Source organism: Sphaeramia orbicularis, chromosome 22, assembly GCF_902148855.1.
Source record: "Sphaeramia orbicularis chromosome 22, fSphaOr1.1, whole genome shotgun sequence".
Lineage (NCBI taxonomy): Eukaryota > Metazoa > Chordata > Actinopteri > Kurtiformes > Apogonidae > Sphaeramia > Sphaeramia orbicularis.
The window spans coordinates 16459202-16475753 of record NC_043978.1 but is presented as its reverse complement, the minus strand read 5'-3'; the positions used below and the strand labels follow the sequence as shown (position 1 = coordinate 16475753).

The following is a 16552-nucleotide window of genomic DNA, read 5'->3' as shown; positions in this document are numbered from 1 at the left end:
AAAATTGATTACATTTTTGTGACTTTATCAGTTGATTTTTTATATAGTTCTCACCCAAAATAGGTTTTAAGAGAAAAAAAAAATCATTTTCTAACAGGATTCCTGTTAGGTACAATGGTGTATTCACCGCAGATGTAGCAGAATACATCAGGCTTATTTTTGCAAGATCTTCTAGTCCAGTGGTTCTTAACCTGGGTTCGATCGAACCCTAGGGGTTCGGTGAGTCAGTCTCAGGGGTTCGGCGGAGGTCAAGACACACACTCGACTCATTAGTTGGGTGTGTGTGTCGGGCTAGGTCCGTGTATGTAAACAAACGGCTTCGGAGACTCTTTCTCTGATTGACATCCAATATACGCAGTGTATTGTTGGTGCTTATAGCACTACAACACATCCGGAAGTGTTTATAATCTCTTCCACTCGTCTGACGATGAATTATTTGAGTATTTTCCACATCGTTATGACTTTTGCTACTTCCTGTTAACCATGGAGGCAGCCATGTATAGCGTTTGTTTACATTTTTCGGTCACCGCACTGGTCAGTTACAATCATGTGACAACCGACGCACTGTCGCGGATGAAGAAATCGTATTACACTAAAGCCGTCAGTCACACTGATTTGCAGTAAATATTCATTATTATTGTAGCCTGATGGAAATTAGGTGATGGTGTGTGTTAAAATGTTAAAAATGATAAATAGCATATATACAATAAGTTCATTATTGGAATACATAAGGTTAAAAATTAAAACCATTTCAGTGTGGTTGTATTAAAAAAGGTCGTGTCTTTGTGAAAAGGTATGTAATTTGTTGTGAGTTCATGCACTGTGTTGGTTTTGTTCTTTGAACACAGTGATGTTAATGCACGGTTCATTTTGTGCACCAGTAAAACATATACCTGTGTCTTGAATTTGAAAAAAATCATATTTTATTTTTTAATAAAGAAGGGTTCGGTGAATGCGCATATGAAACTGGTGGGGTTCAGTACCTCCAACAAGGTTAAGAACCACTGTTCTAGTCGAAGCCTTTTCACTCACCTGTAATGTTAAAAAAAACATTAATCATAAATTGGCAAAAGTAAAATCTTCAGAACTCGTTTATTGCAAGAAATATGAAAGAATTTTGTATCATATGATGTGATAGGTGTGATAGTGTTAGGTATGATTATGACATCAATATATGTTTGGTTTCAAAACAATTGATGTAGTGCCTGCTGAGAAAAAAACAACTAAATGTTCATTGTAAATTTTGCTTCCCCACCCTGTATTAACAATAGAAGATGTCAGACTCATTACACTGGGTTACAAAAAAATGTTTTTTGCAAGTTGTCTAGGTTTTTTCAACTGAATTAGGACCATTTTGCACCGCTAAATCCAAAAATGACATGTTTTTCTCGATCAGGTCAGGTTTTTTTGCTAATTTGATTTTGAAAAATTTGATCTTCTCACAATATTCATGACATTTTTGTGACTTTATCAGTTAATTTTTTATATAGTTCTCACCCGAAATAGGTTTTAGGAGGAAAAAAATCAGTTTCTAACAGGATTCCTGTTAGGTACAATGGTGTATTCAGCGCAGATGTAGCAGAATACGTCAGGCTTATTTTTGCAAGATCTTCTAGTTGAAGCCATTTCACTCACCTGTTATATTAAAAAAAACATTAATCATAAATTGGCAAAAGTAAAATCTTCAGAACTCGTTTATTGCAAGAAATATGAAAGAATTTTGTATCATATGATGTGAAAATGCCCATAAATGTAAGCAAAAATGTTAAAAAGCCAATATGTAGCATAGTTCAGAAAGTTGACCTGATTGAGCAAAATTAATGTGACTTTTGGATTCAGCACACCAAAATTATCCTAAATCAGCTCAAAAAACTTAAACAATAAATTTGTTGTTGACCAGTGTTATTTTACTGCTCCAGCCCACTGGAGGTCAAACTGAGCTGAATGTGGCCCCTGGAAGAAAATGAGTTTGACACCCCTTATATTGTGTATATGCAGGCAGTGCTGTATCCAAAAATGCTGTATGCAAAAAAAAAAAACTCCAAATCTGTGCTATCAAATCTCTCCGCCCTTTACATGCCTCCTGGATCAATAAAAGCAGAATGGCTTAGAACAGCCGCCGATGTTTTCCACTGTTATTATAAAGTTCACACAAACCACAGAGCAACCCTACAATTCTCCAGACAAACACACACAAATATATATTATGATGCTCGGGAAGAACAAATACACACAAGAAACATATTTGTGGACCTGATTTTTGCACCCTCTCATTTCTGAATCGATAAAGTGTTACAGAAATTGCTGCAAAAAAAAAAAAAAAAAATGGAATAAAAGCCCAAGGATTTATCAGCGACACATGTGTTCAGAGGCTCCAGCAGAACCAGTATCTCCATCATAACAAAGCAGTGGTGTGATGCTCTGCCAACAATCCCACGACACTGCAATTCAAACGACGCCAGGGTGAATTATGGGGGATGGAGTGATGTCTAAAACACAGATATTTGCCTCTGCTGGATGTATAGCATCGCAGGTTTAAATATAGGGTTTGGCTGCAGTCGACAGCTGAAAACACGCTGTATGTTCTCTGTTCATCGGTGCCGTTTGGGGTCAAAGCTACAGCAAACGTTCACACCAGACTGTGTTTTCAGGTTGTCACACTGCCACCACTTGGCCACATGAGTAAGTGCGAAGTCAACATATGCCCTTATAGATGCATTTAACCCATAAAGACCCAACAATCCACTACTGCAGGGGTGTTCAGGGGCCACATACAGCCCAATATGACCTGCAGCGGGCCGGTGATGATTAACTCTTTCCCTGCCATTGACGAGATATTCCGTCAATTGCTTCCCAACGCTTCCCCGCCAATGACGAGATTTTCCGTCAATCCGTGTTTTCACTGTTATACTGTAGTTGGAGGTGTTGTGGATCATGTGAATTACTTTCCTTAGTCCAAAAACAAACAATTAAGCAACTTTTTCGGAAAAATGACGGGCCGGGTTTAACGTTTTTGCACTGGAGTCTCCGTATCCCATGGCAACGCATCCAGCGGCAGTCACTGAATGAGGAAGTGCAGACTGTGCAGGAACCGCGCGCAGTTTCAAAAGCCTTAAAGATGATTATGGAGACAGAGTCTGACAATTCAATATATGATGGAGCTACAGAAGGTCCATTTAGAGACAGGAACGGAGAAATAGAAGGTCAGGGAGACGGACACGGAACACGGGAAACACGGAGCGGCTCAGGTCCGACACGGAGGTGCGGGTGGGGGGGGCGGGGGCACAGAGCGACACGGAGAAAATGACAGACAGGAGGAAGAGAAAAGAGACATTTCTAGTGGACATTCAAGGAGAAGACAGACATACAGACATGGGACAAGACAAAGGAAAGCTAGTCTGCATCTGTTAGAGTGAGTTCAGATTCAGACTGAGGACACAGAACAGATTCAGCTGTAGAATGTCAGCAGGACACATGGAAGACACTTTTGGATTTGGCTTTTGTATGAAATAAATAAATACATATATTCATACAGAGATAAATAACTAGATGTCCATAGAATTATTTACAGATCAAACACAGCAGCTGGTCCAACAGGAGGACCTGGTGCAGCCAAAGGCCAGAAATCTACAGTATTTAGTGCATTTGTTTCTTTTTTTTCTTGAAAATGAGGAATATTGAGGTGTTTATATCCAAAAGCTAAACTACTATGTGTTAGACTTATAACTGATGTATGTAAATGTGCAAAATTTAGAAGGAACCTGGTGCTTTACAAGATGTTCGGTCTAAAGTTTGGTGTGGATTCCCCTAACATTTTGTGGAATGATGGGATATCTTAGAGCTGTTTGTTACTATTATTGCTGTTATTATTATTTTATTTTGTGATTTTGAAGACAGCGTTACTGTTGGTAAATAAGAAAGAGTCAAAATGTAAATAGGAAATCAGTTTTCTCTTGAAAATCAATATCTTTGAAAAAAATGCAATTTTCTCAGCTTTTTGCTCAAAATTCATTTTTTTTCCTGAAAATGACCAATATTCAAATGTTTATATCTCACGAACGAATAAAGATAGAATAAAATAGTTTTTTGTGTTTAAAAGTTGAAGTTCTGTTCTTTCTTTTGATGTATTCAGTGTTCACATACTCCTAACACAACATTTTCAGTGAGCCTCCAAAGATTAGTGAAAATGACCAAAACGGCTGGCGCTGGCTACCAACTCACTGGAAAATGCTCTGGCGGGGAAAGAGTTAATAACCTTTTCATGTATACTGGTCACTACAGTGGACAGCTATTCTACAGCTGTTCTCTTGTATATTCATGGATTTTGTTGTTCTTTTTGTTGTTGTTTTTTTTTTTTACACATATCTTTATTAAAGTTTTAAGACACTACATATCTTTTCTGACATAAATTGGTATTATGTAGATCTCTCCTGAGCATAAACCCCCAGAAACAGAAGCCCTCCCCACAGTTTTCACACAATTTATCAGTAAATACATGTTTCTGTGCATCAAAAATTAAACATACGGTGTTCAGCTGAGTGGACATTTTTGCAACTACATGAAAAATAGGTTCATAAGAATTTTTTTTCATAATTATTTTATGTATTTTTTTTTTTTTTAATTTAAATTATTTTTATTTTTATTTTATTTTTTCATTTATTTTTCAGAAGAAAATTTTCAATCGCATTGTTTTTTTTCATGCCTAAAGAGGAATAAAAACACTCAGGAAAAAAATTTGATTAAGGTTCTCATAATTCGTGCATGAAAGGGTTAAAATAATAACACAATAATACATAAATAATATCAATAACAAAATGTGTATGTCTAATTTCTATGTTTTAGAGTGAAAAAAAGTAAAATTACTGTATACTATCAAAATTTTTACACCTACAAACTATCCTTTAAAAAAATGTGGAAAAACATGAACAACCATGACCAAAATGAAATTTATTAAGAAAAGACGTGCAATTTTTAATTTTAATTTATGCCATTATTTGACCTCAGCTTCTCATTTTCACATGTTCATTACAACTTACAGATCACAGTGGATCTACGAATACACAAAACATTTAATAACAGACAGAATATTGGTATGATTACTCTGAATTCTCTCAAGACATTTCAAATTGTTCATATTTGTTCAGGTTTTTCACATTTTTTGTAAAAGGCTAGTCTGTAAATGTTAACATGACAATAAGGTAAATTTTTTTGTAGAACAACAAACAAATTTTGGTAACAAAGATGAACATTTTAACAATATCAGTGGCTGCAATGAGCCTGTTTCCGTTGCACATCTCAGAACATTAAAGTGCAAACTGTACAAACTGTGCAAAAACACAAACATTCCACATTTTTCTTTTCCAGTCCAATCCTGGTCCATTGTCCAAACCTAAACTCTTGGTCTAGTCTAGTGACAGATCACCGCGGCAGTAGATTTGTTAGTTGTACGTCCCTAAAATGAGTCCAGGGTGCTCCAACGCTAAAACATTAGTTCCACCTGCTACATGTTCTAACCTGAAGAAAAAAAAACAAAACACCTAGACATGATCCCATGCCCCCCCCGGAAAGCCTTCGCGCCCCCCCCAGGGGGGCCCGCCCCACAGTTTGAGAAACACTGCCTGAAGGCTACGTTCAGACTGCAGGCAAATGTGGCGCAAATCTGATTTTTTTGCCCATATGTGACCTGTATCTGATCTGTTAAAGACAGTTTGAACATCACAAATCTGACCCAGGCCACTTTCATATGTGGTCCTAAATCCAATATGTATTTGATTTTTTTGCAGTGCGACTTCAGTCTGAATGTCCAGGTCGCATTTATATGACCTTTACAGCATTGAAATGCAACAAACGTCATAATTCTGCGTCCCAGGAGGAGGAGCAGTGGGAAAAACATATTTACTTCCGTAAACACAGTGCGTACCTTCAAGGTCACGTATTACATCAGGACGTCTTTTGCGCATGCGGGTCACTTCAGGGTCGCATTCAGTTCATACTCAAAACTGATAGAAGTCGCATTTAATGTGCAATATGAACGAGCACACAAAAAATACAGATTTCACTAAAAAATCTGAATTGTGCATTTGAACCTAGCCTTAGAAACTACAACCAACTAGCATATTTGACTTAAATTTTCTTTATTAGTGACTCAAATTTGGTAAAGTTGAACTACTTTTACTCTGGAAGCATTTTACTTGCATACCAGTGTTATTTTTTGCAAAAGGAATGCTTGTGAATGCAGATATTTTAACATATACATAATTTAATTGTACTTTTTTGCGCTAAGACAAAGAGAAAAAATTGGAATTGTCAATATTTATAGGCTATTGTTCTATTATTTTACTGGGTCAGCCCACTGGAGGTTCTATTGGGCTGTATTTGGCCCCTGAGTTAAAATGAGTTTGACACCTCTGCTCTGGACCCACACAATCTGTGATGTGTTAACACTGATGAAACCATCCATCATCCCTAACCTGACAATCATCTCCACAGGGGGTAGAGGATGGAGCTTCATCCGACCAGCCAAATGTATGGAAATAAAAGGACTCCTATTATTCAGTCAGCCTTTTGTGTTCGTCCATATTTCAGTGAGGACAAAAATATCTCCATCAGCTTCGCATCCGTCCATTACCCGATATTTCAGCTTCTACCTCCGCTAACTTTACATGATTTCTCTTCAAAACCCTATAATTTCTCATCAAACTGCTCAGTTGTGCTTGAAGAACAATAATTTCCCTGTTACTAAAACCAATTCTGATACAGAACGTCAACAGTTGATCTTCACAAGACATTCAGATGCACAAACAGTTTGATTTATTCTGCCAAGTTCAGCTTTAATCTTGAAATGTCAGGTTTATTTTTACCGATACGTAAAGTTTGATGTTATTTCACGATTGTTTGAGTTGTTGAGTTCGTTCTCGACTATCATCTCGAACCGCATTCTTTAATCTAAGATTTTCCTTTATGCTCCATCATCCTATTTTTTGTGAAAAAAACACAACAAAACAAAAAACTAAACCATGTTACGTCTTTCAGCAGATCATATCAGGGTTTCTGCAGGTATTAGCAAATCTAATATAATGCCACTTTAAACAAATTTAATGCCCATGTCCAACTGCAGACACAGTTTTATTTATAGTTTTATGACAGTTTACCGTCGACAGGCTTTATCCAGGTTCTGAATAGTTCCTCCTCCAGTCACTTCTGCTGAAATTAACAATTTCCCATTTTTTCCGACATTTGCTAATATTCCCTCCGCTCGTTCACCACAGCATGAGCACGCTCACAGCACATTGCATTCCAAGCATCGAGTGTTGTGACTTTGTGTATCGGCCATAAACAATAGACAATTAACCCTTTCATGCATGAATTATGAGAATCTTAATCAAAATTTTATTTCCTGAGTGTTTTTATTCTTCTTTAGGCAAGAATAAAAAAAAAACAAAAAAACAATGCGATTGAAATTTTTTTATGAACCTATTTTTCATAGAGTTGCAAAAATGTCCACTCAGCTGGACACCATGAGTTTAATTTTTGAAGCAAAGAAACATGTATTTACTGATATACTGTGTGAAAACTATGAAATAAAAACATGTTTAATGCTGCTAATCTGATGTTTTCTAACATTTTAACATACTCTAATATTAGTTGTTACTCACTTTATGGAGATAATATTAAAAAAAAAAAAAAAAAACTGTTGATTGCAGTCTAATAGCAATTAGCAATTGATTTACACTCAAACATGTTAGTGCAGATCAGGTTTATCAAGAACAGCAAAGTTACAGTAACGGTATGAATGCCATTGTATGGGATGATGCACAAGAATCCACTGTGTTGGCTGATAAGGAACTAAAACAACAAAATCCATGAAAATACAAGAGAACAGCTGTAGAATAGCTGTCCACTGTAGTGACCAATATGCATGAAAGGGTTAAAGCAGGGGTGTCAAACATGCGGCCTGGGGGCCAAATGCGGCCCGCCAAAGGTTCCAATCCGGCCCGCAGGATGAATTTGTGAAATGCAAAAATAACACTTAAGATGATCACAGAAAATTTGGTTCAGGTTCCACATACACACCAGGAAAAATATTAACATAATAACCTATAAATTCTTACAACTCCAATTTTTTCTTTTTGTAAATGTAAATATTTTCATGTAATTTTCCTGTATTTACACTAAAACAAACTATAATTTCACAGAAAACGTAAATATCCTGAACAAATAAGAAAAACCTGAAATGTCTGAAGAGACGTAAGTGTAATTCTGTTAATATTCTTCCTGTTACTGAATATTTAATGTATTTGTAGATCCACTGTAATCTGTAAATTGTAATGAACATGTGAAAATGAGAAGCTGAGGCCAAATAATGGCATAAATTGTTAAAAATTGCACTTTTTTTCTTAATAAATTTTAGGGTGTTCATGTTGTTCACATTGTTTTAAAGAACAGTTTATAGATGTAAAATTTTTCATCACGTAAGGAAAGTTTGGAGTTGACATTATTTATATATAATTATGTTATTATTTCACTGGTCAGACCCACTTCAGATCAAATTCAGCTGAATTTGTCCCCTGAACTAACATGAGTTTGACACCCATGTTTTAAAGAATAGTTGGTAGATGTAAACATTTTCATCAGATAATTTTACTTTTTTCACTCTAAAACATAAAGGAAAGTTCAGAGTTGATATTACTTATATATAATAATGTCATTATTTTACTGGTCCGGCCCATTTCAGACCAAATTTGGCTGAATTTGGCCTCTGAACTAAAGTGAATTTGACACTCATGTTTTAAAGGATAGTTGGTAGATATAAACATTTTCATTGCATAATTGTACTTTTTTCACTCTAAAACAGAAGAAATTTGGAGTTGACATTATTTATATATAATTATGTTATTATTTCACTGGTCAGACCCACTTCAGATCAAATTCGGTTGAATTTGTCCCCTGAACTAACATGAGTTTGACACCCATGTTTTAAAGAATAGTTGGTAGATGTAAACATTTTCATCGGATAATTTTACTTTTTTCGCTCTAAAACATGGAGGAAAGTTCAGAGTTGATAATTATGTCATTATTTTACTGGTCCAGCCCATTTCAGACCAAATTTGGCTGAATTTGGCCTCTGAACTAAAATGAATTTGACACTCATGTTTTAAAGGATAGTTGGTAGATATAAACATTTTCATTGCATAATTTTTCTTTTTTCACTCTAAAACAGAGAATAAATTCAGAGTTGACATTATTTATATATAATTATGTTATTATTTCACTGGTCAGACCCACTTCAGATCAAATTCGGCTGAATTTGTCCCCTGAACTAACATGAGTTTGACACTCATGTTTTAATGAATAGTTGGTAGATGTAAACATTTTCATCAGATAATTTTACTTTTTTCACTCTAAAACATAAAGGAAAGTTCAGAGTTGATATTACTTATATATAATAATGTCATTATTTTACTGGTCCGGCCCATTTCAGACCAAATTTGGCTGAATTTGGCCTCTGAACTAAAGTGAATTTGACACTCATGTTTTAAAGGATAGTTGGTAGATATAAACATTTTCATTGCATAATTGTACTTTTTTCACTCTAAAACAGAAGAAATTGGGAGTTGACATTATTTATATATAATTATGTTATTATTTCACTGGTCCGGCCCACTTTAGATCAAATTCGGCTTAATTTGGCCCCTGAACTGACATGAGTTTGACACATGTTTTAAAGAATAGTTGGTAGATGTAAACATTTTCATCACATAATTTTACTTTTTTCGCTCTAAAACATAGAGGAAAGTTCAGAGTTGATAATTATGTCATTATTTTACTGGTCCAGCCCATTTCAGACCAAATTTGGCTGAATTTGGCCTCTGAACTAACATGAGTTTGACACTCATGTTTTAATGGATAGTTGGTAGATATAAACATTTTCATTGCATAATTTTTCTTTTTCACTCTAAAACAGAGAAGAAATTTGGAGTTGACATTATTTATATATTATTATGTTATTATTTCACTGGTCAGACCCACTTAATGTGGCCCCTGAACTAAAATGAGTTTGACACCCCTGGGTTAAAGGGTTCCGTCTGTCAATCATCACACTATACTTACAATCAAAATGATTAAACGCTTACATAATCAAAATAAATTGCGAATAACAATGCTTTTTTCCATCAAGTGTATTTCATTTTTTCATGCCTGTGGACATCGAATCTAATGCTTTTTAATGCCATTTAAGGCTTCAATTTTCATAACATCTATTTAATGACTTTTAATGCTTTTTAAAGACCTGCAGAAACCCTGTACCAGTCTACACATGATAGAACGAGGGCGCTGACTGGCTCTGTGGTTACAGATAAATGAGAAACTGTGGACATAGCCATACTGTTTTTCTGCCCTCTAGAGGCCTGAAAATATGCAAATACAGCTTTATGTTATGGGAAAGTGATGAGCCATAAATCAAGTGTCAGACCACCATTCTGCATATCATGCAAAAGACACACTGAGCTGTACAAGTGAAAGGCGTGTGTTTGACATACTGTAAATCAAGTGGCTCTGAATGTAAAATGAATACGAACATGTTTTCCACAGAATGCCGGGTTTTGTGTGTTTGTGTGTGTGTGTTTTTCCCTTTAACCTCGCTTTGCTTTTCCTTTGTGGACGACCGAGCTGCAGTAACGAAAACCAACACAGTGCGTCTGTTGTGTGTGAAGTGAGTGAATAAGATGAAAGAGCGGGAGCTGCATGTGTATGTGTATATGTGTGTGTGTGTGTGTGTGTGTGTGTGTGTATGCGCTGACAGCTAACCAGCTCTTATAAACCAGCGAGCTGCAGCTTCACTTCTTCACAGTAATGGCTGGTGCACAGGCACACAGCACAGCGGCTCCGGTAATACATCACGACGGTTCACACTGAATCACACACATCGGAGACGACTGCAGCCGCTTTAACGCGACACATCTGCGGTGCGAAGAGAGGATTTGACGGGAAGGGGGAAAGGGAAAAAAAAAAAAAAAAGAGAGAGTTTCTCACCTGAAGAAAGTGACAAAGAACTGCACCAGATCCATGAAGTTACTGTGCTGGGAAAAGGCGATCTGAAAGAAGCAAAAACAGGACAAAACGCACAGTGAGACACAGTGTGTTTTAATAGGAATGTCTTGAACACAACAGTCAGCGTTATACACTCAAACATGCAAGCTGTACGTTGCAGGTGACCTTCTGCATTTGACAGTAAGGCACAGTAATGAGCAGCGCAGATAACAAGGACTCACACAGCCAATACTGCATATGTATAATGCATATAATGAGCCATGTTATGTATATTCATTAGAGGTATCAAAACAGTGTTAATTTTGATCATTTACGGCACACATTAGTGCAGAAAACAATACCTTTAAAGAGGTCATATTTATCTAAACTCACTTTTATTAGTCTTTGGTTCATTTATTTGTGTATTTGGACCCTAATAGTTCATACAGTTTGAATTTGAACCCTCCAGGTGCTGCAAAGAAATCTTTATATTCATTTTGGCGCAGATTGAGTGGATTTCTACAACCCGTTTTAATTCCTGCTTCATTTTTTAACTAGTTACATCACGACATTTGCACATATAAGGTCAAGACTTCCGACGAACATTTCCCCGAATACGACGTAATTGTTTGTCAGCAGCAGCGGTTGTAGTAAAAACTGAAAATATGTCCAAACTTGGAGCCGATTCCCTAGAATATTCAGTTGTTGGTTGAATGGGACAGAGCAGCACAGCTAACCACCTGGAGGGGGCGGGGCCTGAAGTGGCTCATATGCATTTAAAGGGCCAGCACTCATAAACAGTCTTTCTGGTGTCATTACTCAGAAATAGGGTTGAAGATGGACCTGTGGAGTTGAATTAATGAAGAATTCAGACCCAAGGAGAGCATTTACAGTTTATGTAGACCACAGGGAAATGTTGGAAAATAAAGAATTCCATAAAAAAAAAAAGTAAAAATATCACTCCTTTAACTAAGTCCAGGCATATTGGCGCAAATCTGATTTTTTTGCTCATATGTGACCTGTATCCAATCTGTTAAAGACAGTCTGAACAGCACAAATCCGACCCAGGCCACTTTCACATGTGGTCCTAAATCTGATACATATCCGATATTTTGCAGTGCGACTTCTGTCTGAACGGCCAGGTTGCATTTATCCGACCTTTACGTCATTGAAATGCGACAAACGCCACAATTCTACGTCCCAGGAGGAGGAGTGGCGGGAATTTATTTAAGATGTTGCTTTCTCAACTATGTACATTTACAGAAATATTACTAAAATAACAATTAGCTTGTAATGACAATGAACTAATTTACATACATAAGGTGTTCACAAATAAATTATTATTATTATTATTATTATTGTTATTATTATTATTATCATTATTATCATTATTATTATTATTCTTATTATATGCTCCACCTACACTAATGTCGATATTTTACCAGACATTTTTCATTATATTTCAGCCTCTCATGTCGTAAAACTCCGATTTTTTATTTACCTAATTTACCACAATGACGATCATAACAATTGCAATATCAAGGATAAATTGAGAAACGATGGACTTTTTTAATTCTATTTTTAATTTTTTTAATCAGAGATTTTTTGTTTTTTTTTTGAGAGACAAATTTAACCAAAACTAGCTGCAGTATCCAATTCAAGTGTCATAAACTGAGATCAAAAACAGTCACTCTTTCATATACAGTACCGTTTGAATGTACAGGATGATCTACAATATACAAGGCTCAAAATATCCCACAATGCATCATGGGATGTACATGTTTGCTAACAGGAATGAAAATCGCACTCAACAGTAGACAGTCTCCGTTTACGAATCGAATCGAATCGAACAGAATCGAATCGAATCGAATGCCCTTTATTGTCATTTTACTGAATGTATAACAAGATTGGAGAGCTTCTCCTTTTTCAGTGCAAACAGGTAATTATAAAAAAAATATAAGGTGCGAAATATAAACTGCATAAAGTCCTACGAGACAGTGCAGTTAACTCTCTATAAAAATATGAAAATAAAAAGGATAAAAATTGAGAATATAAAAAATCTCAAAGTGTATTGCACAGGATGGTTGCATATTTACAGAATAATTATAATGCGCACACAGGGTGATTTATACTGACAGATGAATATATATTACATGTGATTACGATTCCCAGAATGATTGTATTGCACGGGAAGAACGAATATTGAGGTAGTATTTTGAGAAGCAAAGCACATATAGTGTTTGTATTTATTATATAGTCAATGATTGGATGAGTGAGTGATTGGGAACACAGTGAATGCTAATTTGCGACGCTCATCCATCTAAGTCCACAGCAGGTCCTCTGAGCCACTTGTGTCTTACAAGGGCTTTTACAGGATTAAAAGGTTAAACCAGTGAGAAAACAAGAAAACAAAGTCAATGCCGAGAATCATGATGCTAAAGCCAAGCACGACACAAAGACCTACACGGTTAAAGACGAGGACCGAGAACTGGTTCACACACGCACTCAAACCATCACGCTAAATCTATAACGTCAAGTACTGATACATATTTGATTAATTCAGATTCATCACAAAGCGACTAGTTATTCTTTTTTAAATTGTGAAACAGTCCAGATAGTCACCTTCCTACAACTCATTTTAGTTCTTTAAGTGAGTTTAGTCCTGAAATGCTTTTAAATCCAAACTCAAAGCGCTAGAGATTAACTCAATAACTTGCACTTGTTTTTCATGGTTTAACTTGCCCTGTACATTTTTGTATGTTGTATTTTACGCTGCCTCCCTTAAAAACGGATTGAACTGACATTAAACTAATGCTACTTTCTTTGCAGTTTGGATATTTAACAGACACATTTAAACACAATGGAGCCAACAAGTTTATAGCAGCATAACTGAAGACCTACCATATCAAATTTAATTCCTTTCAAAGAGTTTTCTATGGTATTAGATGCAGATTTGTAAATTAAAGACTTTTTAAGACCCCACAGTACTGACCCATATTTGATTAACCCACAAAGACCCAAACATTCCAATACCTGCTGATCCATTAATCCTGTCAATACATGTAAATAATTGGTGTAAAATACAGTTTGTCATCTTTTCATGGTCATCACATATGACCCATTTGGACGTTCATTGGCTCTGTAGTTACCATGGAAACATCGTCATCTTCTACAATGTTGATACAACGTAAAACCTCCTGGAGGATTCTGTTGGGTTTCTGTAAATTGGCTTAGAGTCTGGTTTTGACCAACTCTATATATAAAGTGTCATGAGATAACTTTTTGTTGTGATCTGGCGCTATATCAATAAAATTTGATTGATTGAGTGATTTGATTGGTTTTCCCCTGTAAGTCGCTTTGGAAAAAAGCGTCTGCCAAATGCATAAATGTAAATGTAAATGTAAAACCCATGGAGTTGGATCAATGACAGTGGATGGACACACTTGTATTTATATTCAGTTAATGATATCTTTGCTGAAAAAGTCACTTTTTCTTCAGTTTTCTCTGTTTTTACATAATAACCTTTGAATTTACTTTGAGCTTTTGTGAATATTTACATGATCACTGAATTGATTATAGGAAAATAGACATTTTTTACTGGAAAAAAATGTGAAATTCAGAGCATAACATCGTAATAAATGGTGATAAATCAATTAGGAAAGGTCAAATAGAGAGAAAAATCAATGTGGGGACTGCCACAAAAGTCACACTGGGACCCAAACATCCAATAACTGTTGATCCACTAATCCAGGGGTCAGCAACCCTGGTCCGAGAGAGCCACTATCCTCCATGTTTTAGATGTTTCCTTCTTCCAGCCCACCGGATGGTCGTTACCGGGCTTCTGCAGAGCTTGATGATAGGCTTATCATTTGAATCAGGTGTGTTGGAAGAGGGACACATCTAAAACATGCAGGATAGTGGCTCTCTAGGACCAGGGTTGCTGACCCCTGCACTAATCCTATCAAAACATGTAAATTATTGGTGAAAAATACAGTTATTCATCTTCTCATGGTCATCAGATATGACCCATTTGGACGCTCAGAGGCTCTGCAGATACCATGGAAACACTGTCATCTTCTACAACATTGATTCACCAGTAAAACCCATGGAGTTGGATCAGTGACAGTGGATGGACACACTGGGTTTATGTTCAGATAATGATATATTTTACTGAAAAAGTCACTTTTTCTTCAGTTTTCTCTGTTTTTACATAATAACCTTTGAATTTACTCTGAGCTTTTGTGAACATTTACATGATCACTGAATTAAATATAGGAAAATAGACATTTTTTACTGGAAAAAATGTGAAATTCAGAGGATAACATCATAATAAATGGTGATAAATCAATTAGGAAAGGTCAAATAGAAAGAAAAATCAATGTGGGGACTGCCACAAAAGTCACACTGGGACCCAAACATCCAATAACTGTTGATCCACTAATCCAGGGGTCAGCAACCCTGGTCCGAGAGAGCCACTATCCTCCATGTTTTAGATGTTTCCTTCTTCCAGCCCACCGGATGGTCGTTACCGGGCTTCTGCAGAGCTTGATGATAGGCTTATCATTTGAATCAGGTGTGTTGGAAGAGGGACACATCTAAAACATGCAGGATAGTGGCTCTCTAGGACCAGGGTTGCTGACCCCTGCACTAATCCTATCAAAACATGTAAATTATTGGTGAAAAATACAGTTTGTCATATTTTCATGGTCATCAGATATGACCCATTTGGACGCTCAGAGGCTCTGCAGTTACCATGGAAACACTGTCACCTTCTAGAGCATTGATTCACCAGTGAAACCTATGGAGTTGGATCAGTGACAGTGGATGGACACACTGGGTTTATGTTCAGATAATGATATATTTTACTAGAAAAGTCACTTTTTCTTCAGTTTTCTCTGTTTTTATATAATAACCTTTGAATTTACTCTGAGCTTTTGTGAACATTTATATGATCACTGAATAAAATATAGGAAAATAGACATTTTTTACTGGAAAAAATGTGAAATTCAGAGGATAACGTTATAAAAATAATGGTGATAACACAATTAGGAAAGGTTAAATCGAGAGAAAAATCAATGTGGGAACTGACACAAAAGTCACACTGGACCCTTATGGGTTAACCCAGAAAGACCCAAACATTCAATAACTGTTGATCCATTAATCCTATCAATACATTTAAATAATTGGTGTAAAATACAGTTAGTCATCTTTTCATGGTCATCAGATATGACCTATTTGGACATTCAAAGGCTCCGAAGTTACCGTGGAAACACAGTCATCTTCTACAACATTGATTCACCAGTAAAACCCATGGAGTTGGATCAATGACAGTGGATGGACACACTTGTTTTATGTTCAGATAATGATATATTTTACTGAAAAAGTCACTTTTTCTTCAGTTTTCTCTGTTTTTATATAATAACCTTTGAATTTACTCTGAGCTTTTGTGAACATTTATATGATCACTGAATAAAATATAGGAAAATAGACATTTTTTACTGGAAAAAATGTGAAATTCAGAGGA

The 16552-nt window shown here is 36.0% G+C and overlaps 1 protein-coding gene across 1 annotated transcript in view; it reads right to left on the bottom strand.

Annotated features, from left to right (window-relative positions):
* The window catches only part of atrn (attractin), a 607345-nt gene that overhangs the window by 253776 nt on the left and 337017 nt on the right, over positions 1–16552 (bottom strand). The window contains exon 25 of the mRNA XM_030126085.1: positions 11032–11093. Coding sequence (XP_029981945.1) covers positions 11032–11093 — 62 coding nt within the window. The remainder of the gene's footprint in view (positions 1–11031; positions 11094–16552) is intronic.